The sequence below is a fragment of the Anas platyrhynchos genome, chromosome 1 (genome assembly GCF_047663525.1).
Source record: "Anas platyrhynchos isolate ZD024472 breed Pekin duck chromosome 1, IASCAAS_PekinDuck_T2T, whole genome shotgun sequence".
NCBI lineage: Eukaryota > Metazoa > Chordata > Aves > Anseriformes > Anatidae > Anas > Anas platyrhynchos.
Window position 1 is genome coordinate 192,504,192 of NC_092587.1, and position 26,583 is coordinate 192,530,774.

The 26,583-nt window shown below is 36.9% G+C and overlaps 2 protein-coding genes across 2 annotated transcripts; both read left to right on the plus strand.

The window, feature by feature from the left end:
• The first annotated feature begins 6,210 nt into the window (after positions 1-6,210).
• Positions 6,211-13,188, plus strand: LOC101798298 (interstitial collagenase). The gene is made up of 10 exons (XM_005010518.6): positions 6,211-6,352; positions 7,383-7,627; positions 7,923-8,071; positions 8,156-8,281; positions 8,810-8,971; positions 9,346-9,463; positions 10,114-10,247; positions 11,556-11,715; positions 12,597-12,697; positions 12,909-13,188. Exons 1-10 carry the CDS (start codon positions 6,248-6,250, stop codon positions 13,007-13,009), a joined length of 1,401 nt encoding a protein of 466 aa, XP_005010575.1. The 5' UTR covers positions 6,211-6,247; the 3' UTR covers positions 13,010-13,188.
• A 5,513-nt stretch (positions 13,189-18,701) lies between these two features.
• LOC101794181 (matrix metalloproteinase-27) lies at positions 18,702-25,892 on the plus strand. Its single transcript, XM_005010498.6, has 10 exons — positions 18,702-18,926; positions 19,305-19,543; positions 20,116-20,264; positions 20,363-20,491; positions 22,424-22,585; positions 22,675-22,798; positions 23,541-23,671; positions 23,918-24,077; positions 25,309-25,412; positions 25,639-25,892. The coding sequence occupies exons 1-10, from the start codon at positions 18,768-18,770 to the stop codon at positions 25,737-25,739; spliced, it is 1,458 nt and encodes a 485-aa protein (XP_005010555.1). The 5' UTR covers positions 18,702-18,767; the 3' UTR covers positions 25,740-25,892.
• Positions 25,893-26,583: the final 691 nt, after the last annotated feature.

The following is a 26,583-nucleotide window of genomic DNA, read 5'->3' on the forward strand; positions in this document are numbered from 1 at the left end:
CAGATATATTTTGTAGATTAGTGCAGGGACATTTATCTCTTCATGGTGCCTCTTTCAGGCCAAGTTTTACAACTGCACACCTTCTGTAACAATTGCCAGATTTAAAGGTGAAGGACTTCACACATGTGAGATCAGCTCTACAGAGTGACTCGATGATCTTGAGGTCTCTTCCAACCTAGAAATTCTGTGATTCTGTGTGTGATTCTGTGAGTGTCCTATGGCTTGCCTGCCATCAGGGAAATGCTGCCTGGGACACAACAGAACAGTTTCCAAGCCCATGCAGCAACTCCTGTGGGGATAAAGTATCTGATTTGATTTTCCTGTGTGTTCAGGAAACAGGTAGGTACTTGGCACAGAAAGCGGCACTCCTTCCCTTCTTGAAGCTACTGATTTCAGTGATGATGCCATGTCTGAGACTTGTGCAAGTCACTGAGGTGTAACTCAGGCACTACCCCAGTCTGTGACCTGTCACATTGCATTGCTCCTCTACAATAGAATAATTAGGGCTGATTCAGCACCGAACGTCCTCAGCCCTATCGCAGTGGCCTTTGGACTTGTGTGTGGTTTGAGCTATGCCATTACGCTCCTATCACTGCCCAGCACAGCATCCTGGTTCATATACGGCATGACTGATCACACTCTTGGAGTGGAGTCAACAGCATTTTTTTAAAGGAAATGTATAATATTGGCTGATAGGAAGCCACAAGCTTGTGCAAACTTTAAAACATCTGACTCGGACGATTGCGTTCAGCTTTTTTATCTCACTATTAAAATGTACCTTTCTCATTAAGAGAAAACTCTTATGAGAAAACTCTTAATGAATCTTCTAACTTTACTAGGATATCTGGCAACCAGCTGTGTACTATTACACAGTGACATGACATATCTCTGACACTTCGGTCTTCTCAGGAAAAAAGATTGCTTCAGGATAACATTCTAGTTTTGTGGAAAGATTTTGATTTTGCTGCTTCAAAATGTATCGGAAACATGTGGAGAGATTAGGATATGCGTAGCAGCACAGAACAGACAAAAAAGTACTTCCTTGAAGAATGACGACTGTACTTTCAAGTGCTGCCTGAGAATGAGAGAAATTGCAAACATCAATGGGACAAATTATAAGTTAACAAGCAATTCTTAGAACAATGAATTAGCAATTTTCATTTTTGTAATATTAAAAATATGGAACTACCAATCATAGTTCCCCTTTCAGCAGTAGTTTTGTAGCGAGAGACTGGTTTAGGGAAAACCCACACATGATTCACATTGTGCATTTATTATTTCATTATTTAGTCAGGGATGTAGGTGGAAGTTTCTCCTTAGAAAGAGAAGAATGAAAGGCATTAAAAGATTTAAAAAATTGATCAGATATAACTGTAGCAAAAGAGAACTAGTCTGAAGGGTCACATACAAATCCTCTATAAGTGATGTATAAAGTAAATGGAAATCACCGAGACAGAAAATTGTTGGAGGCTGAAAAACTCTTCTGCGGAATTACTTCTCTTCTAAGACATCTGCTTAAAGGTTTTCTTCAGTCTGTGCTGAAAAGAGGATAGATGTAGAAGATAGATGTTCTGGATAAACCTCTGCAATGCTTGCACTCCTATGCAGATTTGAACAAGGAATGATGAGTTGAGTATCTAGAAAAGGGATTCTTGGGAGGTCTCTTGCCTCAACATGAGCAAGAAAGGCACAGTTTTTCTGAGGAAGAAATGTGCAAATAAAGTAAGGTTGTTGCTAATGCAGGGAGTCATAAGCCTGTACTGTGTGTGGAAAGAATGGAAACCCCTCTGAAAAAAAAAAAAAAAAAATCCTTTACTCACAAAGGCATTAACCCCTTCTTCCTTAGGCACCCAGTTTGGCAATGCTGAGCAGATGGGTCCTGGACCTGGCAACCTGGGTGATGTATGGATGATCACTCTCCAGGCAAGAGCTGTCTCTGAACAACAGTTGGGGGTAGGTAAAGCTTACCTTTCTCCAAAGGTTATATAGAGATGTTAGGCACACTTCAGGCAGAGTCAGTGTGTTAGGAGACGCCACATCCAGTACCCTGACAGCAGTGAGGCTGGTGCAGTGCCATGGGTCCAGGTAGTAGAGATGCTGAACATGTGTTCTCAGTAGCTCCATCCACACCGTGGATGTCCCAGCAGCTGGGCTTAGACTCCTCAGCCATCCTGCAGCTGCCCTGGGATGCCCTATTGTCCCCCATTGTCTCATGCACACTCACACAAGCAGGTCGTTCTGCTGACTCCACATCCCACAGTCTCCCTCCTAGTCACTGGCTTGGCCTCCCAGACTCTCCAGTAGCCAACCCACAAACATCCATATCTCTCCAGTATCCAGCCAAGGCTTATGTCCACTTTGAAAGTCAGCTCCCAACCTCTTATCCTACTCACTGACTCATCAGCTGTGTCTTCACCAGTGCTCGTACACAGATGTAGTAGGTACTCATGTGACACATATCCCAGTCTTTCCAGTTGCTGGCATCACAGACACATGGGTCTGCAGCCCCTGGTCCCATCACAGGAGCTATCACTAAGACCCCACATACCTGTGCACAAGGGAAAGAGCCCCTTAACCAGGAAAATTGCTAAAAGTGGTGTTTAGTGAGAAGCCAGGACTGTGCTGGTCACATGGGGGGCGGGGGCATGATCAGGCAATCAGAAACCTGCTTGCACACAACCAGCCCTTTATTCCCTTATCCTGCTGTTTTCCCACTTGTTCCTCTCCAAATCACCGTTAATCCTCCTGCATTAAATATCCTATAATAAGTCTTGTGCAATCTCAAAAATGCTCTTCCCCTGCACCCCATCATGAGTCCCATGCCCTTTAGGAAGCAACCTACCACCATGTGATGAGGATGCACCAGCCCATATATTGAAACTCCCCCAGAACAACCTAGGGGCTTGTGGGGTGAGCTGTGGGCTCTGGTGGCCCAAAGAGGTGGCCGGGGCTTCCCAGCTGGCCAGGGTACTCCTCTGCTCCTTTGTGTGTGAAGGCGAACCTCTAGTCACTCAATCTAACACAAAGGTCTCACAAGCAAAGCGAGGGACTGTGTAGGCACAGGTCAGCACTCAGTAAATTCAATTTGGCACATTCGAGCTTTTTTCTGCTGGCTTTTGAGGTGTTTTTTTTTTTTTTTTCTGCAGACTTGGAAAGAAGAGGGTGACAATGAGAGAACGGCTGTGTGATGAGAACAGCAGATGACTGAAACCTCTCTTTCCATCATTCAAGGGAGATGTGCTGAAGGACACGCAGTGGGAAGCCAATGCAGATGGTGAAATGGGACATGACTTTGTAGCCCAACATGATGGAAATTCCCAAGGCAGAGTGAAGCCACTGCTTCTGCTTTCTCTTCCTGATGCTGTTTAAGATTTTCATTCGATGACTGTAAGCATATAAGCAGCTCCCACAGCTAATGCTGGAATCCAGGACTCCCTAATTCTGCCATTGGCTATCCTAAAAATTAATTTATTTGAAGTTTCCAGGAAAACAAACAGATGTCCCCTCCTGCCCTCTGCCTGACTCAGTATCCTCCTTGTCCCATTACTATTTGGCAAAAGACCCTTTCCAGAAGTGTGCATAGCAGCAGAAACTTCCTGTACAATCTGCAGCTTATGATTTCCTAATGTTCCCATCTCAGACCCTTCTGATTAACCTGCATCTCTTTGCTTGTATGTGTTTAAACATCTTATGTCTTAAATAAAAATAATAAAAAAAAAAATAAAATTAAAATTAAAAAAGGAAAAAAAAAAGATAGATAAATATCTAAGGAGTTCTTAGGGAAGACTTAAAAAAAAAAAAAAGATGAAAAAAAAGAAAAAAAATGAGGCACTGAATAAGGACCTATACAAGCAAGCCTACAGAAACATATGAGGAAGAAATATTTACAGGGAGGAAAAAAAAATCTAGTTTAGAAACTGAATTAGAGAAGTTAAGCAGTATTTCACTAATCCCAGTATCATGTGAGATGTTGCAGACTTTGGAGATGTATCCAACACGACACTTTTTGTTCATGTCTGAAAATCATGACGAATTAAGAATAATCAACAGCAAAGTTTCCTTGGACAGTGAGCCATGAAGCTGAATCTATTTACTGGTGTAAAAGCTGTACCCACTGATCATCTTCCTAGCAATTTCAAAGACAAGCACAGGATTATTGCTTTGAAATGTCCTGTATTGTCTTTATTCAATCACTACAAATAAGTAATATGACTCACCCTGGAAGATATAAGGAAATCTGCTTTTCCCAGAAATAGCATCTCCTCCGTTAAATCTCAGCATGACTGAGGGGTGGCAGATGCTGCACTACAGTGAGGTGGAAATATATAGTAAGTACATTATATTTTCCTGGTGTTTGGGAACTGATTTAAATAATTTCCAGAAGGATATTTCCAACTCCTTAGAAGCTGGACTAGATAGTCCTTGTGGTTCCCTTCCACCTCAGGATATTATATGATTCTAGAACAATTAAGTTTTCACCCTGTATTGACCTTCTTCAGAGCAAAATCTGATCAGATATCAGAGACAAAAGAAAATGGTACATATTTGCCTTTTACCATCTCACACTAGCCTTTGTTTTCCCTGTCAAGACATTGAATCATAAAAAAATGGGTTTCAAAAGACCTCTGTAGGTTTCCACAGAGTGCATTTATCTCTGGCAAGGACAGCAATACCAAAAACATCACAAAAGATGTGCAGTCTGTACTTGACAACTCCCAGAGTCAGCAAGCACGCAGCAACTTCAGACCATCTACTCTGGTGCTTAGCTCTCCTTGCAGTTAGAAACGTTTTCTGGAATTTAGGGATCTATATTACAGGTGCCCACATGTCCAAGGTATTTAAAATCCTCTTATATTCAACAGACACCTAGTCAATACAGTCAATAAAGTATAAAGAGCACTTCAGTTGATCTTAAACTCCATATCATACGGTCAGTAGTGTCACTCTCTAGAATCCATTGCCCCATGGGAGCAATATCCATGGGAACTTAGACACCTACATCACATGCAGATATCTATGCATCAAAACATTTAAAGCTGATTCTACATCAGAGCATCATTAATTTGTCCATAACTGAAACACCTACTTGGGACTGATTGACATGACACAGGAGGTATGGAGACCTACATCATTGTAGGAGGGAAGAATGGAGACATACATCTGTGTAGGATGGCTGGAAGTCAGGTTGGATTCCCTAGAATATCTCAAATTGTACAGATGCTCACAACAAACCTCATATCTACATTTAATCACTCTTGATTAAGACTATGGTAGAGTTATGGAGAACATTCACAGATAGTCATTTGGGAACAACTCTTCATATATTTAACAATATTTATCATACATACCTCGTCTTGATGAGACAGGGAACGCAAAGTCACAAAATAGTTTTCAGTCTTTATTTTTCACACGTATGTTTATGTCGGGTTTCACAGAGTCTTTCTGATCAGAGCACATTACTGTGCTTGGATCCAAACACCCTATTGCATGTCCGCTGGCAAGAGTATAAGCAGTATTTTATTAATCATACATATACAATTTCAGCTTATATGTTCCAGGAATCTGACTGATTTTTTAAATATCAGTTGAAAATTGTTGAAACATTTTAGTTCTTATATTTGCTAACAGCACGAGATTGTTTTAGACAGAACTGCTAATTAGCTGATGGCAGCCCTCATGGATTTATTGCACTAATTACTCCTAATTAAGATCAGTTCATTGCACTTTTATATGTTATTTCTACATATTTTGACAATGTTTTATTATTTATTATAAAAGAACATGTGTGTTGTTATTGATTATAATGCAATATATTATGTTACTGTTATATCTTATTCTGATTTTTATTCCAGTTTGTCAAGACCTTGTGCCATAGATAGTTTAAAGGTATGATTAAAAAAAAAAAAAAAAAAAGAAAAAAAAAAGTTTATGAAATGTAATGTAATTTGGAAATGAAATGTAATTTTCACCTTTTATCTGAAGAGTACTTCCTTATTTACTAAATAGACTATGAAATTGCCCAAAACAGAAGGCTAAGGAAAAATAAAGACAGTAACATTAGTTAAACACATTTCATCACTCCCTGATGATGAAATGGTTATGCATCATTTTTACTAATCAGAGGATATTATGCAGCATGAGTCAGACTGTCACTGATTTACAATTTAGCTATATAAACAGAGCTGAGAAGCATGCTCAATAGCTCAAGACTTCAGCGAGTAGCTGAGCCAGAGAGCATTTGACAAGAATGAAGGTCTTTTTGCTTCTGCTGTTGGTGTCTGCGGCTGTCTCCTCTGCCTTCCCTTTGGGTCCAGAAGAAAAAGATGAAGGACAAACCATAAATCTCGTGGAGGTAAATATTGTCTGGTGCATTTCTAAATACAAAATAGTCTGAGAGATAACTATAACTGTAATTCTTCATAGAATATGATTTGAAATTAAAGATGTATCATTTTGCAGGGGTTTCAAGAGAAAGCTTTTCCTACTAATCTGGAAAATCTGTGAAAATTTTGTGGAAATTATTTACATAAAATTCATCTGAAAATTGCATAGCTTCTCTTTTGATAATGCTAGTAAGGTAATAGCAACAATAGAGAAGCATGAGTTCCAGCCACAAGGCTCTAAGGTTGTGCAGAAGTAGTCAAAATCGGCAACAGTTTGCATTTCATTGTGCTTTGAAACTTGTGACATGACTGGTCTTGGTAATACAAGGGAGGGAAACTCACTTGAATCAGAGTTTGATTTCAGTATTTTGTTGAATGGATTTTTTAGAATATTTTTAAAGAAATAAATCTATGAGAAATTAAACATTTATATGGACGTAAAATGTATACACTATATGTCTCTACGTAATATATGTCTCTATTTATTGGAGACAACAATATTAAAATTTAGTATGAATATCTGGTTTTCTAAAATCTCTAAAATCATATTACACTGCTTAAAATAAATGGTATGACTTTCCAGCTGTATTCACCAGCTTTTTCAGGAGTCCTAGCTGTCTGGGGTTTCATTGCCAATCTCTATTTCCTTGAATGGGAGAAATGAAGTTATAAATTTCCTCATAAGTTTTGCTACTAAAGTAATGGGTTACAATAAATAAATGTGGAATTAATTATTATTATTAGCAAATATTAGATTTTAAAGACATTTTCTCCATATATTCCATCAGTGAAACAAGACATTTAGATAAGTATGAAAAGTGTAAATTATATCTACCTTTTCACACCAATTTCTGAAGAAAATTATCTGTCCTAGATTTTGGTAAATACAAACCTTGTTGATAAAATAATTTAAGGAGAGTTGGAAAATTTAAGTGTGACTCAACAGAATATTGATATGCCACAATATAATGCCACTTCTTTTTTTGTATTCTGGTTCAGACTTATCTACAGAATTTCTACAATCTTCAAATAGATCACCAGCCCCGTGTAAGACACGGGGGTAAAAATCACCTTGTTGAAAAGCTCAAGGAAATGCAAGAATTCTTTGGACTAGAAGTGACTGGAAAACCTGATCTTGAAACTTTAGAGATTATGAATAAACCCAGATGCGGTGTTCCTGATGTTCAGCAATATGTATTCACACCAGGGAATCCAAAATGGAAGAGAAATAATCTGACATACAGGTAACTTCCTAATCTGGTTCAAAAAATAAATAAATAAAATAAATAAAAATCTTGCATCTCAACTTTGGAAGCCTGAAGTAAAATACATTATGCCATAAATATATCTTCAGTGATTAACTGACTTCTTGAAAGAAACAGGCACTCTATTCTAAAACGCAGTATCTAAACTGAAGACATTATTGATTTTTATTACTGAAAGAAATACCTAAGATTTCTTACTTTTGTATTAATTATTATTTTTCAACTAAAACTCCATATTCTTAACATTATATAATGTGTTGGGTTTGCTTTGAAGGATTGTGAATTACACCAGAAAGATGAGACAAACTGATGTAGATGAAGCAATCCAAAAAGCTCTGAATGTCTGGAGCAGTGTGGCACCATTGACATTCCAAAAGACTGAGGACAAAGATGCAGATATAGTGATCTCTTTCGCTTATAGAGGTAAAACTGATACCTTTACATAGTAAATAGCCACCTGAAGTTATAGAAATAACTTTATTCTAAATTATTTTTTCTTCATTTTAGATCACCAGGACAACTCTCCTTTTGATGGCCCCAATGGGCAGCTGGCTCATGCTTTTCAACCAGGTGAAGGTATTGGTGGAGATGTGCATCTTGATGAGGAGGAAGCCTGGTCAAAAGATGGAAGAGGTAAGGACTCTTCAGGTAACTGGATCCATTTATCTAGTTTTACCTTGTGCAATATTTGCATGATACTTAGCTCCTAAGCCTGATTGCAGATAAAATGTGAGTAGGAGGGTCAGAACTTGTCCTTTTAAATCACTTTCCTCCACATTTCATAGTTCCATACTATCTAGAGTATCCAAACATCTTCAAAATTTTCATCCCTGTGTCTGTTATGAAGGATTGTTCTGTTGGATCACGGAACATCCAACATCATTGGAATTATCCTTGATCCTGAGCATTTTATGCAATAATAGGAGAAACAGGATTTTTGTTTAAAACAAGGAGACCATAATCAATGTCCAACATTCTTCAAGTACTCATTTAGATCTTCTGTTACAAAATTTATGAGTTGTAATGTTGGTAGTATTACTTACAGCCTGTCTTGTACCTGTAGCATATTTTGGGAAGACACATAAAACTTTTTCCCATTTAGTCAACTGTGGTGAATACTGAAACAGATGTTACATTTTTCATATGATTCTTATCCCACAGGATACAACTTGTTCATTGTTCTTGCCCATGAGCTTGGTCATTCACTGGGTCTGTCCCATTCAGATGATCCTGGAGCACTGATGTATCCAACTTATGCCTACACGGACCCCAATGAATTCATTCTTCCTCAGGATGACATTGATGGCATCCAAGCTATATATGGTAAGAAAAACTATTTTTTTAGTATTTCTACTTGGAGGCTGATTAATAGTGATAAGAATATATTTAAAATATGCTTATTCCACTAAAATGAGAAATCTAACTGTTTTAAACAATGGATAACAAAAGAAGGAAAATTTCTGGAGGCTGTCTTCATCTGAAGTCCCATTCTGCAACACAAACATTTTGGAAAAATGAACACAACTGTTTTTAGCAATGTCAAAATTCTGCTTTTAGTGATAGACATTTAGTTTATAGCCATATGCCCTCTCATTCTCTTTAAATAATGTTCTTGACATCCTTGGACAACTTCTGAACACTGTCTTTACATTTTTCCACATTAAAAGACAAAATTTTCTTCATTTATCTTCCTATAGGACAGATTAATGCTGCTGTGCAGCCTACAGGGCCCAAAACTCCACAAGCCTGTGACCCCAATTTGACGTTTGATGCTATTACTACCTTGCGTGGAGAATTAATATTCTTCAAGGGCAGGTAATACCAATAAGCATGTGTGTTATCTCATATATATTCAATAGTTAACAAGAAAAAGAAATGTAATCCATGAGGGAAAACTATCATTTTGAAATGTAGTACAAAGAGAAACACTAGAAAACCACCATGGTACCCCAGAAAGAGTTCTCAATTCATTAATCTCAAAAGCCTTAATTGACAAGAGCAGTTAAGGAGGTGAGGACTTACAGGTTATTTCCCAACTGTTTTGCTGTTATGGCCATTGCTGTGACAGACATGTCTCTGGAGTAGATACGGCAATGTATTCATATGTCCCACACTACAATATTTTCACTACAAAAGCAGGGACAGGACTGAAAGTACCAGTATTTAGGAAGACATATAAGGTAGTTACTGAAGCCAACTCTCAACCTTCCTATGCTACAGAGAAATAGAACTTATATTTATCTTGCCTGATTTTTGGTACTAAACAAGGTGCTAAACTTAAGAGTGCAGTCATGCTATACATTCAGTGGAGAGGGATACTCATGCCCTAATGAGTAACTCATACATTAGACAGACTAAATCACTAAGCGGACGTACTCATCTCCCTCCTGTCCGGGAGTTACAATCGTTGTTTTGCATTTATGATGACTGGAACTGTTCTAATATGTAAATTTTCTTTTAACCAGATACATGCTGCGCAAACATCCTGAGAGGGCAGAGACAGAGCTCAATTTTATCTCACTGTTCTGGCCAAAATTGCCGTCAGGAATTCAAGCTGCCTATGAGAACATTGAAAAGGATGAGGTTTTACTTTTTAAAGGTAATGGAATCTGAACTTCTTTTTCTGATGATATCCTCCCTTGACCTTTACAGACTATGCAATTACAAAAGTCATAGTGATTCTTTAAGGAAGGTCAGTGAAATAGTCTCTTATATATCTGAAAATAATTAAACCAGAGCATGATAGAGCTATAATGTTAGAAGAGCTCTCCAGAAGTCATAGTCCTAAAAAAATCTTCCTGCTGTGTTTTAGCTAAAGTGCTGAAAAACAAGACATAATTATTTCCCTGCTTCAAATCTAGTTTTCTTCAGATAACAGCATTTGATTTATGCATAAGGATTTTTGCTCTTAACACATCATTCAATTGGCAAATACAGGAGTTTGTACATTACTGTTACTGTTCTCACTATTAGCATGGAGTATACTATACTTTTACAAGATTGTTTAATATGATTTTCACCAAAAATATTTGAAGTCTTATGTGAAGTCTTGTTTAAAAAGGGAGTAAGAGAATTAGTTACTAGACTAGTCTTGTTTGTTTGTTTGTTTGTTTTCCTGGAAAGATATTTCAAAAAATATCTTTTTTGAACTGTATTTCGAAAGCCAAAGAGGAAAAAAAAAAAAAAAAAAAAAAAAAAAAAAAAAAAAAAGGACTTTGGGCAGTGTTTGGAAAACTGAAATGCTTATTAATATTTTGTCATATTTTACAAAAAAAAAAAACAAGTGTTGGTGAAAAATTACACTGTGGGAGGAAAAATGTGTGTTCACTGGGGAAAAAAAAATCTTTTTCTTTAAAGTTATCAAATACATTTTAAATATCTAAAATAGCTTCATTATTATTAACTTCATAATGTATCCAATTAAAGTATATATATATATGCTTTGTACACATATATATACTTTAATATGTGTATATTATATGTGAAGATGTAGTATATATGAAGATGTTCATTGCACCTAAAATTACCAAAGCATTTTGATTAGACATGCATTTCTTAATAGTTTAATGCACATGATTTAGCATTAAAATATTATGTGGATCTATATTCAAATCACATGTTACAGAAATGTAATGAACTCCCGGCATCCTACTCTATGTCAGTGGATTAAGTCATCAACCTCCAGCCCAGCACAGGTTGTTAACTAGACAAATATATTATGTTCATTTGACATAAATCTGGGGAAAGTACTATCCATACACCTTGTCATTCTAGTGGTTTTTACCCATAAAAACAATGGACATTTCCACTCTCTTTATGACGTAGTTCCAATGTATGTATTAAAACCATTTTCTAAAACAATAAACTGAAATGGAAAAACCAAATGAAATGTATTTATATTTTTCAGAGGACAAATATTGGGTTATCAGAGGATATGACATTCCACATGGTTATCCTAAACCAATCCATCGCTTGGGGTTCCCGAAGACTGTTAAAAGAGTTAATGCAGCTTACAGTGATGAGACCACAGGAAAAACATATTTCTTTGTAGCTGACAGATACTGGAGGTAAGGTGTAATATTCATCTACCAGAAAGTGGTTTTTCATTTGTCCCTGAGGATGGATATATTACTATAAAATTAAAATGTAATGATGCTTAAATCAGATATGCTTCAGAAATTTAAACGGGTTTCTCTGGAAGTTTAAGCATTTATAGAAGTTACTATGAAATGCCAAGATTTCTATTGGACTTTTTGCCATTCATTAAATTGCTATAGTGGCAATGTATTTACTTGCTACTGGATGAAACATCTGTTTAGTAAAACAGCTATTTTCTAGTAAATTATTTACTTTTTCTCCACAACACTGATGCCTTTCTGTGTAATGTTATGATACAGTACACCTATCACTCACATTTCAAATGAAATGAACTACTAATAAAAAGTACTGTAATTGTATTACCCTTTGAACAATCAAACTGTACATAACCTCCTATTGTACAGTTGGTATTATTTGTAATTTAAATGTAGCTCATGATAAATTTCAGAGAGTACCTGGCTGACAGTAATATAAGTATGCTTCAGGACTGTGGTACAAGTTTTTCTATTCCCACACTTTTTGCTATGCTTTTAGAATGAACTGGATATCCAGTAGCTAGAAATAGAAACATATTTTAGATGCAGATGATGGCCAAGGCTCTAGATTGTCCAGAAATTCATTAATATATCCCTGGGCTTCATTCCCAGGATCCATGAAAGATCCGTGAGATTTTTAAACTTCAAGACATTCATCAGAACTTTAATATATAATTAGAATTAAAAATCTACTTTAGCTTATCCTTATAAGACTTAATACTAAGAGTAGAGTTGCATAGGTGTATGAATTTGCTTTGAACTTTCAAAATATTATCTGCTTCACTACAAATTTTAATGATGTTTCTTGTTTTAAGATATGATGAAAACAAAAAATCCATGGATCAAGGTTATCCCAGGAAAATAGTCCATGACTTTGGAAAAATAGGCAGAGTAGATGCTGCTTTCCAGACTGATGGTAAGTAAAACATATGTTTAAACTGGGTTTATTTGAATATTTGACCTTCTTTAGATAGAAGCATTTATTTTCAAAAACCTGTTATTAGCCCTGAAGCAAAGCAATCGAGATGGAAATGAAAAATAGAAAGTATATATAAATGTTGTTGTTTGTTTGTTTTTCTGCCAAAAAGACACCTATTAAATATAACTGGATTTAATTTTACTTTTAGGCTATGTCTATTTCTTCCATGGAACAACTCAGTTCCAGTTTGATCCTCGGTCCAAACGGATTGTCAGTCAAAGGAAGAGCATCAGCTGGTTTAATTGCTAATTGCAATGTTTTTCTATATGCACACTGTATATTTTTATGTGCTGATTTTTTCAGCATTTTATGGCTATCAGGTCAGAATGATTTTCTGCCCAGATTTTGTAAGAGTACAGTTTTAATAATTATTAATTGTAATACAAATGCATTTATATAACTTATTGCACTTTCACCCACCATATTAATATTCCTAATAAATTATATTTGTCATATCATTTTGTCCTTGCTTTTTTATTTGTGTTAATACTCAAGAGTGAAGTCTAGCTTCAAAATACTAAAAAAATTGTTTTGGCATGAAATATTGCATCTTTATCCCTAGCTAAAGAAAGGATCAGTCCGCTGGCTCTGAGACTTACAACCCCACACAAGTTCTGGTAAAAATTCTGTGGGTAATTAAGACAGTTGGTCTAGTGTAAATCCATAAAATTATCAGTCACTATCTAGTGTCAGTCTACAAAATCATTAGTGCCAGTCAACAAATCCCACTTCCATATTTGTATTTAAGAACTGAATTTAAGACTGGAAAAATGTAAGATTATAAAGAAGGTTGCTGAAACCTTTGCCCTGCTATCACAGGTAGCCACATTATGTAATATATGAGGTGGATAAACCTCCTCATTCAGGGAGGCTCTTTTAAGTACTTAATACTCCAGTAGTTAGTCAATCTCTTCTGGTTTCAGTGGAATAAAGGATAAAGAAGATTGCATTAAAAATGAGAATTCTTAGCCAAAAATATTTCTGATACAAGAATTTCATGAAAAAGATGGCTTTACATCCACAGTTTTTATTTTCAAATGTCTTCAATTAGAATGGTTTCTGAAGGGTTATCCATTTTCTTTTTTTTCTTTCTTTATATATATATATATATATATATATATATATGGCTCAGCTGATACCATTAGAAGCCATATGTCCCATAACAAGATGTATCGTCTCATTCTTCATCTGCATTATGCAACACACATACTTCAGGGGAAGGTTTCAGGTTAATGTAATAAAATTCACAGGGTTTTGAGAAAAGAACATATAACCATACAACTTTTTTTCATTACTTGGCTGTCTGTATTGGAAGCCTATTAAATTGCATCTTTTGTAAATAAATAACAGACAATAATTTTTACCTTCATCAAATTCAAGAGTAAAAATTGATCTAAATTCAAAGATAAGAAACAATAATTGGAAATGGAGGTGAATATACATTATATTACTTATAAAACCTAATAAATAAATAAAGAAATGTATATCAGTAAATTGAAGACTTAAATAAATAATTTATGTGGACCTTGTTCTCACAAAATTCTTAAATTTGAAGCTTCAGTAACAATGCTATTTTATATTTGTCTTGTGCAAACCAATGCCACTGAACAATCAATCTAAAAGCTGTTTTAAACGTATATGTCTAAATTGATTATGTTTTTGGGGGGGTTGTTTTGTTTTGTTTTAATAGAGATCACCTACAGTCCTAGCAACAGAAGATTTAGAGGGAAATATAATACTTCTTTCTAGACAAGGTCTAAATTAAAAAATAAAAATTTGGGGCATATATTTCCTTCAAATGGGAAGGTTGTGAGGTAATTCCAGAATAGCTCCTCAGAGTTAGAGCAGGACCACCAATTCCTCTCTAGAACTAAAAATTAGGGGTACTCATTGGAGCAGAGAAAATGTTAAATGGGGTAAGGAGGTGGTTATTTTTTAAAGGAAAGAAAGAAAGACGAAGAAAGGGTAATTCACAGCCCATAAAGATGAAGAGTTTAAAGAGAGGAGAAAGTTATAACAACATATTTTTAGTCCACGCCTTTTGGCATGCTGTAAAGTTCTGATTTTCTGTTCCCGGGCACAATTTCAGGAACTTGTTTTGTAAACCTTCTTTGAGCAGGAAGACCAAGAGCTCAAAATGAAGTGATTTTTTTGAGAGAAAATTTCCCCCAAGCTTGAATGAGTGTATTTTTTCTTTTCTTGCATGATTGTAGCAATTGCTCCATTTCAGCCAGATAGAAGGACAGATGGTACAAGCTCCTGGCACAAGCACCAGTTCCAGTAAGTCTGACTCTGGTTGTCATTACCTGGTATATCCATGCAATTACCTGCTCTTTTGATAAGTTCATGGTCCTATTTGCTAATTACGTTAGCAAGGTAGAGTACTGTACCTCTCCCTAGTGTTTGTTATGTTTTTTGGTTTTTTTGTGTGTGTAGACCCCATTGCTATTAACTGAGACAGATTCACCCAGGGAGGTATTAAATTGTCTAAATATGTGTTTAGTGCACTGGTATCCAAGATGACCATGCAGGTATGAAACAGAACTTCTGGCAGATCAGCACTCCCTAAAGCTCCACAGAGCCTATGCTGTCTCTTGGCACCAATGTTTGGATGGATGAATCCTGACCTCACAGAGTGCAGTCTTTGCCAAGGGTTTGTTACGGATCTAATACATTATTTAAGACATTTGACATTGTCCTATGATTTTCACTCAAGCTGAGTAGTCACCTTTGTTGAATCCACGGTCAGATTGATAGGACAAGGGGTAATGACTTTAAACTAAAAGAGGGTATGTTAATATAAGGAAGAAATTCTTCACAATGGGTGTGGTGAGACACTGGAATGAGTTGCCCAGAGAAGTTGTGGATACCCCACTCCCAGAAGTGTTCAAGGCCAGGTTGGAAGGAGCTTCGGTCAATCTGGTGTACTGGGTGACATCTCTGCCCATAGCAGGGGGGTCAGAATTATATGATCACTATGGTCCCTTCCAACCCAAACCATTCTATGCTTCTACTATTGAGCCTGAAAAGTAGTGGCTCATATAAGCTACTTGAACAGGTATCTAGTACCATTAAGTTGCCTGAATTTTTCCACATGGCCTCCCAATGCCAGACTAGGAGCCATGTGTCCCCTCTAGGTCCTGGGTCACAGCCACCTGTGTCTATGTCTCAGGTTCACTAGACTCTCAAGAGAACAACACACCATTGTTTAGGCAACTAAATTGAAGCCTAAGAGTTTTCATATGATCTCAGGCTTAGGCTCCCATGATGGTCAATGGTGTTGGTCAAGACATTTGGTGAGCTCCTGAGAGCTGTATAGATCATCCTCTGTTTACATCTTACATGTGGTCAGAAGAAATGCTCTGTAGATGTCATCTGACCATATTTATTAGATTTCTATTGATATTATGCAAGCCTAGACAGTTAACTCACATAGAGACACCCACAGTGTGAACTCTTAGGAGATCTAAATCCCTGATTGTATCATATTAAGATGACCATGATGCAGTGGTATTGAGGATTGCTATAGCTCTCTGTGTAGTGTCACTTGGTACTAGTGATGTGGCAAGGACAGCCACTGACCTTTCTAAGTTAAAACTTGGGTCACATAGCCGCAGTCTGGATGAAACCTATTCTAGGAAAACAAAGGAGGTCACTAGGCATAACATCCTCTAATTCTAACCAAAGCTAAAGATAAGAAGAAGGAAACTACAACCAACAGCTGTTTCACAGCTACTTCTTCTCTCAGACCTCAAGGCATGCTATAGACAAATTTGTGTAACATCTTTCATGAGAAACTGCATTTAGACTTCTCTCCCATGAGTAGTGGGAACTGGCTGCTGTGTTATGCAGGTGGTCAAGAAGCAAAAACCTTACACAGGCTTTGAGTAATGTAGGACTCCATCACCTGGCACACAGGTCTCTTCTGAGCAAATACTAATGTAGCTTGAACTATTAGCTGAAGCTAGAGGCATAGTCTAAATTAGTTGTTAAGCTGTTCTACATTCAGTAAAGACAGCAAAAGAATACCTGAAAAGCGCAGTTCATCCCATCCTAAGACATCTGGCTCAGTCACTCTCTAGAGAGACATATTTCTCCATTATCTATGGACAAATACTTAACTAATAAATGTGTAAAACTAGGTGCAACAAATCTTATCCTAGCTGTTTTCGCTGTCTCTGTCCTTTCACTGCTGTACAGCAGATAGCTGTGGGAACTGATAGCCAACCACAGCAGGAAAAAAGATAATAAATTTTCCCGGTTCATATCAAATCTCAAAATACTGCCTTGATTTTTTGCAAAATTAAATTGACAACAGCCAAAACACCTTTTCCAAAAGGATACTCTAATGCCATTGGTAATTACACTTTGTGCAAAAACAACTGTTTTTGTTTTTGTTTGTTTATTTGTTTGTTTTGAGACCTTTGACATGTATACAGTCAGATGGTAATGTCTTCTAGCTTTAAAACCATTGAGGCTACCAAATATTTCAGTTTTAAAATGGAAAGAAGAGCTCAAAAAAAAAAAAAAAGCATTCTGTATTTCTGGACAAATGCACATGGAATTTCTAGTTTCAGTTCTGTGATATTCCCTATTTCAGAAAATTTGTTGTCACAGTTTGTACCTCAGTAACAGAACTAAAAGGGATCCATGGGTCTTGGGTCTCTTACCTTATCACAATAAAATGATAATAATGACAAATTAAGGGAGGTAGGTGTTTTTATTATTATTATTATTATTATAGCTGAGAAATACTGTTAACAAGAAAGTTTAACAAACAAGGGTAGATTGTGAAATTTGGGCTAGAAAATTCGTCATTAATGTCTCCAGCCGGAGAAAAGTTGGCTGCAAGTGACAGCAAAAAGCCAGAAATACGGAAACAAGGATTTTCCCGAAATAAAAAAAAAAGCCGCAGTCCAACACAAGGATATTTCTTATAAGTCTTTCGTAAATGTTGAGCACGCACTGTCAGATCTCCTTGGAGGTCCCAAACACCTTCAGCTCCCATTGCTACCAGTGAAAGAGGAAGGTGCTTGGCTGGCACAGGATGAAACCCTAAAATTTGTCACAGTTTGTATGACTTTAAATTTCCTTTATTCTGAATTACTTAAGACAGGAAATAATCATTTCCCCTGTGGTTATTGTGGTTAAACTGAAGAAGCCTTTCATGATGAAAAGGCAGATAGACAGATAGATTAGATAGATAATTGATAGAAAGATAGATAGCAACATAATAGATAATTGATGAAAGAAATATAAGGATAGAAAATATAAAGAATAATAAAAGGAAATATAAGGAATAATAAAAGGAAATAAAAGGAAAGAAAGAAAGAAAGAAAGAAAGAAAGAAAGAAAGAAAGAAGTGTAAGATTATTCACATCCTTAAGGCTTTTTTATAGTGTAAGGTCTTTTTTGTTTATGGATATCTTGAATTTTACCACTATAATTTAAAGAAAACACACAGCCTTTCCAAAGAGTTTCAGGCAAGAGAAGGTGAGTGAGACTTTGTTCTATTTTCTAAAACAAACATTCTCATTTACTGGATAAATTTAATGAAAAAAAAAAAAATCCTAGAAATGGCAGTAATTTGTCCCAAAGTTTTAATTTCTTGGATGGGGTGCCCATCTGGTGCATGACTCCTATTCTCAGACCAAGAGTGGATAACACTCCCTCTACATTTGGAGGTCCCATTTCACACAGGTGGACTGGGACAACCACTGTGCTCCATTGCATCTGACATGAAATTGCTCAGATTCTCTAAAATTCTGTCTAACACATCTAAAATTGAGTGCCAGGTTTGAAATGGTGGCCAAGCAGCTCAGGAGTATTCAAGTACTAACTGATTTCAGATGGCTGTGAAATCGGATGGGTTTAATTAAGCTATTGTGTCAGCCAGCACAGTGTTATAGGATGTCTGGAGGTAATCAGAGCACGGTAGACTCTGAGTCAGTCTCCAGCTGACTCTACAAAGCATTCTATAACCATACTAACTGGAATGTGAGGGACGATGCACACAGAGCAGAAAGCAGACTGCTCTCGTATGAGGATGGAAAGGAATTTAAGAATGAAGAAAATTTTGCTTTTTCTTTTACTGTGTGCTGCTGTTTCTAATGCTCTTCCTGTCCACCCAGAGAAAGACAACAAAGAAGATGCAAAGCTTGTAGAGGTAACTCTGTTGTCCGTATCTGAGATCTACAGCCCTTTCCTTTTAGATGTAATCTGCATGTTCTAGCTTTGCAGCAGTTTGCTGTCTTTCTGAGGCAATGCTATTACACAGAATTCTGTTGCCCAAACTTTATTAAAGTAGGATAATCGGTAGAAACTGGAAATGTCAAGTGAATAAGAATCAGAGAAAATTTTGCCTGTTTCTGTTTAACTGTGCTCCTCAGGAAAACAACTCTTGTGCTCTGAAATCATAGGCAGATGATTCTACTAGCACAATACACAAACAATATCAGTCCTAAGGTATGTATTTAAGAAACAGACCAAAATGTGAAATGTGTTTGCTTTTTTTTTTTTTTTTTTTTTTTTTTTTTTTCATTAGGACTATTTAAATAAGTTCTATACTGTTGAACCAGATCCAAATCAGCTTGGATGGAAAACAAATGCTGAATCGACAGCTGAAAAGCTCCAGAAAATGCAACAATTTTTTGGTTTGAAAGTGACTGGAAAACCAGACACTGAGACATTAGAAATGATGAAAAAACCCAGGTGTGGAGTTCCCGATGTGGGTCTTTATGGTGTCACTCTGCCTGGGTGGAAAAAAAACAAGCTGACTTACAGGTAGTATTTCCATAATTGTGTTTCTGTGTTTATATTGTGGTTTTGTGGGTATCCATATTTGTTATATTTAAATATAACTTCTATAGCAACTGTTTCCATCTGGGAACACAAAAATGTTTTTGTTTCTCCAGCTGTTAGCTAAGTATATTCCTGAGAAGAATCTCTGAGATTCAAGCTGGGTATTTTACATTTTATGAGTCAACTATAGTATTTTGCCTGTCTTGTATCACTCCTAACTAATATTCTGCGAGCCAAACAGAAATATCAGTTGCACCCTGTGCAAACCCTCACATCTTCAAAATTTGCTAACACCAACAGCTTAGTCACACGATCACAAGGAGACAATTTTCCTCATGCTCAAGAGACCACCCCCTGGATAAAGGCCATTTGGAGAAAAACTGATACTGTGTAAACAATTATTTTTATGCAAAAGACATGTTGGGCGGTTATTATGTTAAACTTACTCAGTCCAAGATCAGTTTGGGGAGCTATTGGATTACAGGGTAAATTGCTTCTTATACATCTCTGTTCATCATCTTAACAATATTAGATAATTTTTTTTGTAACTGTAGAATCATGAACTATACACCAGATATGAGCAAAGACGATGTGGATAAAGCCATCCAGAAGGCATTTAAAGTGTGGAGCACTGTCACCCCACTGATTTTCACTCGCATTCATGAGGGAATAGCAGATATAATGATTGCTTTTGGGACCAAAGGTAATGCACTAACTGCAAACCAGTGGTAAGACTAATTTAAAGATTTTTCCAGCTGTCATGACATAAACTCAATGTTATTTCAACATCATATTATTTAGCTCATGGGCATTGCCCTCGTTATTTTGATGGCCCCCTTGGTGTCCTCGCTCATGCCTTTCCACCTGGCGATGGTTTTGGTGGTGATGCACACTTCGATGAGGATGAAGATTGGACCACAGGCTCAGATGGTATGTAACAAAAGGTATCTAAAGTGTTATGACAGTGGTAAATCCCTTTATGACTTTATTTAGGTGAAGGATACACTGAGACAAAGCACAGCACTATCAGTTCAAGGATATTGCAGACCATCCTCAAACAGGAATACTTAAAATGTCACGTGAAAAACAACCTGATCTACTCTAGACCATATTTGCCACCAACAAAGGTACCAACAGGACAACCCTTTTCAGATATCAGTGCTACAGACTTGTGCTGCTCTTACCTGGGGGTCAGTGGGGCCCATCCCCACCAAAGCTCTACAACCCGTGGTAAAAGCTGGCTCTTTTTCCCCTCCTGGTGCACATGCTGGTACCAAGCCTGCACCAGCACACCCTGCAGAGGCAGCACATCGTGCCTTGCAGCAGCCCTTGCAGGAGGTTCCCTCCATCTGAAACTCATCTGAGCCACCAGTGATAACAAAGTCCTCACCAATAATATACCAGATAGGTCCCACTATATTTCTACTTTTACAGCCAGCAGCTGGGAGTCTGAACATGTCATTTTGGCTGCCCACAGGCTGAGATGCAGGGTGGAGAGTTGACTACAAATGTGTGCCACTAGCCCCATAAACAGAGGGACATCAGGTGTTCAACCATCCACCTGGAACCCTCCTGCTCCCCTCAAGTCCCTGGCTGGCCATACAGCATGTACTGCCTCTGACAGATCTGTCACTGCAGGGGCATGTTACCCTGTTGTATTTTAAACCCTTCACTCATCCACTTTTTGTGATGGAAAACAGCAGAGGGAAACTGCACTGCAGGAAAAACAAGGAGCTAACAAACAGGACGGTGTTGCAAGAGTACTGCACAAGGAGGAGAGATGTGGGCTTATTGTGGCAGGAAAAAAAAAAAAAAAGAGCAAGGGTTGATGGCTGGACTTCCATGTAGACAGAATGTAATGTTTCCCCCCACACTGGGAATGAATGGGTCAACCCCAGCTTTGCTATTGTTCCTCAACAGCGTGACTCCAGCAGTGATGTATTGCAGAACTTGTTGGAGAGCTTAGGAGGCTCGTGAGAAGGGAGCACAGGAAACGTGTGTGGAAACTTGAGGCTTTGTTTGTTTTTTTGAGAAATGGAAATGTTGTATTCAGCCAGCCTGTGTTGGGCAATTGATGACATGTTCTCTGCACTGCCACAGGCTTGTGATCTTCACTGTTGATATTGCTGGCTCTTGGACAGCTGGGCAGATGATTGTTCTTTCCTAATTCAGAAAGACATTTTACTTGGAGGGATGCACATAATTAAATGCAATTTGAAGGAAATCCTATTTTTATCTGTTAACTATGTTAATATTTCACTGGCAATAAGCATGCATAAGCATAATATTTTTTAAAGATTTTTTATTTGACAAGGCTAAAGAGAAGCCATAAGCTTAAAAATCCTATGATGAAAAGGTAAACCATCCAGGTAAAATTATATTTTTCTTTACCTATTCATAACCTCACCTTTCTTACCCAGGTTTGTGGCAGGTGTGGGGAGCTGACAAACAATGACAACTTGGTACCTCAACTGTGCACAGAGTGCACCTTCTTCTCCTTTCCCTGGAGAGCTGTTAGTTTTACATGACTCACTATCTAATCAGCTCTAGCTCAGCTGGGAAACCATGCCAGGACATTCCTCAGGGCTGCGCCCACACTCACCCCCAGACAGCTATTCATGCCACACATGTGTTTTCAGTAGGTAATAGAAAGAACAGGAGGAAAGAGGGCTGAGAGTCACTTCCTTCTAATGTTGGAAGAGCACAACCTGCCTATATAAAATGTATGTACATGTGTATGCATACCCTAGTGAATTACAGTATATTGTATGGAAACCATCACAGCAATAGCCCTGGTTTGCTCAGAATGTATTAGCCATTCGCAGACCAAAAGTAGGCTAATCTCTATATCCATTTCTTAAGGATTCAACTTGTTCCTTGTTGCTGCTCATGAGTTTGGCCACGCACTGGGTCTCTCCCATTCTAATGACCAGAGAGCCTTGATGTTCCCCAATTACGCCTACGTCAGCCCCAGCGAATTTCCTCTTTCTCCAGATGACATAAGTGGTATTCAGTCCATTTATGGTGAGTAAAATCCACTGCTTAAAAAATAATAAAAATATTCATACATGAAAAACTTCATGTTTCTACAAATGTGGTGGATTCTCCCTTAGGTTCTCCAACAAAAATCCCAGATAAAAGCCCACCCAATCCTACAAGACCTAAAACCTGTGGCTCCCAGATATCTTTTGATGCTGTAACTACACTCCGACGAGAAATCATGTTTCTAAAGGGCAGGTAAATATTGATATGATGATTGACTCTGTGAAGTTTGTGTTTTAGTCCGAATATTCTGGTGGTTAGCATGACCATGATTATGGGATTTACAATGAGACAGATGGATAGATTTCAGAATCAATTGTTCACAGAAAAAAAAAAAAAAAAAAAAAAACTGTCAGCATGTCAGCAGATAGGAGTTATATTCATATTTTTACAGGATCCCCTGACAAAATAGGCTGCTTATTTTCAGAAAACCACTTGGTCCCAGTAAATTTTTATTCCCAAAAGTATAGATGGTTACAACAAGCAGTGAAATGAATAATTGCTGCAACCAATTCCAAATAAATTAGTATGCTCTACGATACAGTTGGACCATTATCTCTTCCAGTTACCTATTCAAGCCCTAAGTCTTGTATCTGGGTATACAGAGAATAGCCAGTCAGGCTCCCCTGGGACCCTATACCTCTCATATCACACAGTACAGCAGCAATCTGAATTTACTACTTGCTTATAGCTGATATTATTAATCAATCAATACCAATGGGAATTACCATTGAGGGTAATTCCACAAAGAAGTCAGAACAACAAAAAAAGCACCTTGTTTCCCACAGAGGGGAGTTTTCCTTTCTGACACATCAACCCAGGTAATTCCACTGACAAGAAAGAACTTGTAAGTCACAATGTTGTCACATTCTTGTGCATATATAGAAAAGTCTTTGGTTTGTTATTTACTATAAAAATTGTTTCATATTTTAATCAGACATTTGTGGCGAGTCTATCCTGATAACTCAGAAGTTGAACTTGAATTAATTTCTGCCTTTTGGCCAACTCTGCCATCTGGTATTCAAGCAGCATATGAGAACATGAAAGATCAGATCCTATTTTTCAAAGGTGAAGTATGAGATTTTATTTAATTTTTTCTTACTTTTAATTTTGAAGGAAAATATGAGGGAAGAAGGGCAGCTATACGTGAATAAAATTCACTTTTCAAATTAAAATAAATAAATAAATAAATAACACTAAATGTCTTTCATCTAGTTTTCCTACAGCCTATGCTGAGAAAGTATGTTTTTCTTTCATTTGGTTTCACAACATCAATGGTAAAACTTTACCTTTTTTTTTTTTTTTTTTCAATAGGCAATATGTTTTGGATTATCAGTGGATATCAGGTGTTGCTTGGTTATCCAAAGAACATCAACACACTGGGATTTCCTAAAGGTGTTAAGAAAATTGATGCAGTTGTTTGTAATAAAAATACAGGGAAGACAGACTTTTTCATAGGCGACAAATACTGGAGGTAAGAAAAAGAGACAAATATTTTGTTATGATTGACTCCAACATAATCTATATGCAATTAAAATTGCACATTAGACATTATGTAACATTAGGTAACACATAGAAGTGTCTGTTTGACTCCTGCAGGGAGAATAATATAGCTTTGACTTTTGAGAATTTAATGGTGTGCTGAAACAGCCATTTAAGATGGCTCACTCATTTTGATGCATTATACCTAGAAGCTGAAAAAGTTCCTACATGTAGACTATTCTTACAAAAAAAAAAAAAAAAAAAAAAAAAAAAAAAAAAGTAGACAAAATTATCTCTAGAAAATAAGGAACAGAGAGCTAGCCTGTTTCAGCAGAAGGCTGACTGGGACAGCGTGTACAGTATTTATGTGATTTCTGAAAAGTCCTAGATTATTTCACCTTTTTCAGAAAAGTACCAATCACAGTTCATTTTCCTTCCTTTGGCTGATTAACATTAGATTTACAATGTGCTTCTTTTAAATCCTATTCACTATCTGTATGAGTGATTCCCCATTCTTGAACACCAAGCAAACAGAAGCAAAATGTCAGCTTTGAGAAGCTGATGGATTCCTCTCATGTGCAAGGAAAACTGATGCAAAGGCTTCTGCAGGCAATCAGGAGCATGTACAGGTCAAATACACTTTATTATGACTATTTGTGCTGCTCCTTAGTGAGGCATACAGTGTCAGCTGGATTTTTGGCTGCATGTGGTTTCCTGCCCTTTGTTTTTGATAGTTTTGGAAAGAATGTTCACAATATCTTGTGCTGCTATTTTACTGCCTTGGTCACAAGACAAAGGCATGTAAGAAAACCACGGCATGGATTTCTTACCTAGTAACACCCATTCTCTAAGTCTCAAATCCTTGTGAAAAGTATTTCTTGTATCCAACAAGAAGTAAAACAAAGGCTTGTTTGTTTACTTGTTTGTTTTTTTTTTTCCTCAAATTCTTCAAATTTTTTTTTTCTCAGATCTTCAAGGACCTTAGTTCCTCCTTTCAGCCCTCAAATTCAGTCTCATCTTATAAAAATTGTACAACTTGATTTGACTTGAAGCCTCCTCTTCTATGTACAACATTATATGAATCTAAGAGGAGTATAAAATTCATGTAATAAATTTGTGCAGTCACTATAGAGATGGTGAATAGCATTCAGCAGCTGCTTCATTCTTTGAAGAATTTGTGACTAAATTCTGTAAAGCTACATGTCTCCTTTTATATGATTTAGATATGATGAACGCAGCCAGTCCATGGAAAAGGGTTATCCTAGACGGACAGTCAATGACTTTCCAGGAATTAGCCAGAAGGTTGATGCTGTTTTTCAACATAAAGGTAAATGAAAGAAGCTTTGGCTTTTAAGTAAAATCAGTTTACTTTTTAAAGAGTACAAGTTCTGGAGTTATTATTGATGTCATTATTGGTGTATTCTGCAAAAGATAGAACTGAACAGATGCTCTTTTGTGTGCACAAAGATGGTGTTATGTTAGACATGTATGACACTATGTAAGAATGAAGCTCCTTATTCACATAACATAATGTTTTACTTTTTTATTTCTAGGATTCTTCTACTTCTTCCATGGTTCAAGGCAGTGGGAGTTTGACACTACTGCGAAAAAAGTTATTCGTGAAATGAAGAGTAACAGCTGGTTTAACTGTTAATGTCATTAAACTTTCTTATACATAACAAATGAGAATAAAAATTCATTCTAGATTTCTCAAAGGTAGTTCATGTATACACTATTATATGGGAGAAGCTATCGGACTACTTTTCATATACGTCTACTATTTTAATAAAACAGTATGTAAACTCTGTTTCCCTGATTAAGTGCAAAACATATGACATAATTTATTGTTTTATACTTGGTGGGGAGGAGGGGACAAATAATTTGGAAATATATAGTTCTAAGTTTGAAGTCAAGTATTCTCTGCTTCATCTCTTGAAAGCATTTTATATCTATAAGAAGGTGTGAAAGACTACATATTAATGTGCCAACTCTAGTATTCAAATATTCTTCCAACTTAGGATATTTGTATTTTCCTTTTTTCCCCAGACATCTTCAAGAACCAGGCTTTTCATTACCTTATTATTCTTCTGTCTCATCTCCTGTCTTCTTGTCCTGTTCTTTGGCTATTACAACCTTGTCCCTTTCATATCAAATCAATATTGTGTCACAAAAATCACCTCTTTGTCAGTGTCCAAGTACATTTACTTACCCTGATATGTTTTCCCAGTGTATCAATTAGCATTTCATCAGGAGCTATTCAGAACCAATTCGCAAACCTTTGTGAATCTATGAATGACTTCTTTTATAAATCAGCCCTGTCCTAATCAAGAAATACTTTCATTTACCATGTTGTAGTGCACAACCTTTGCTCTGCTAGTACAAAACATGTGCTTTGAGTACAAAATGCATTATTTCATGCTGTCACAGCACACAGGGCAGCCTCCTCACAAAACCAAACCAAATCTATAAAGTCATAGCCATATCCTCTTCAAGTATTT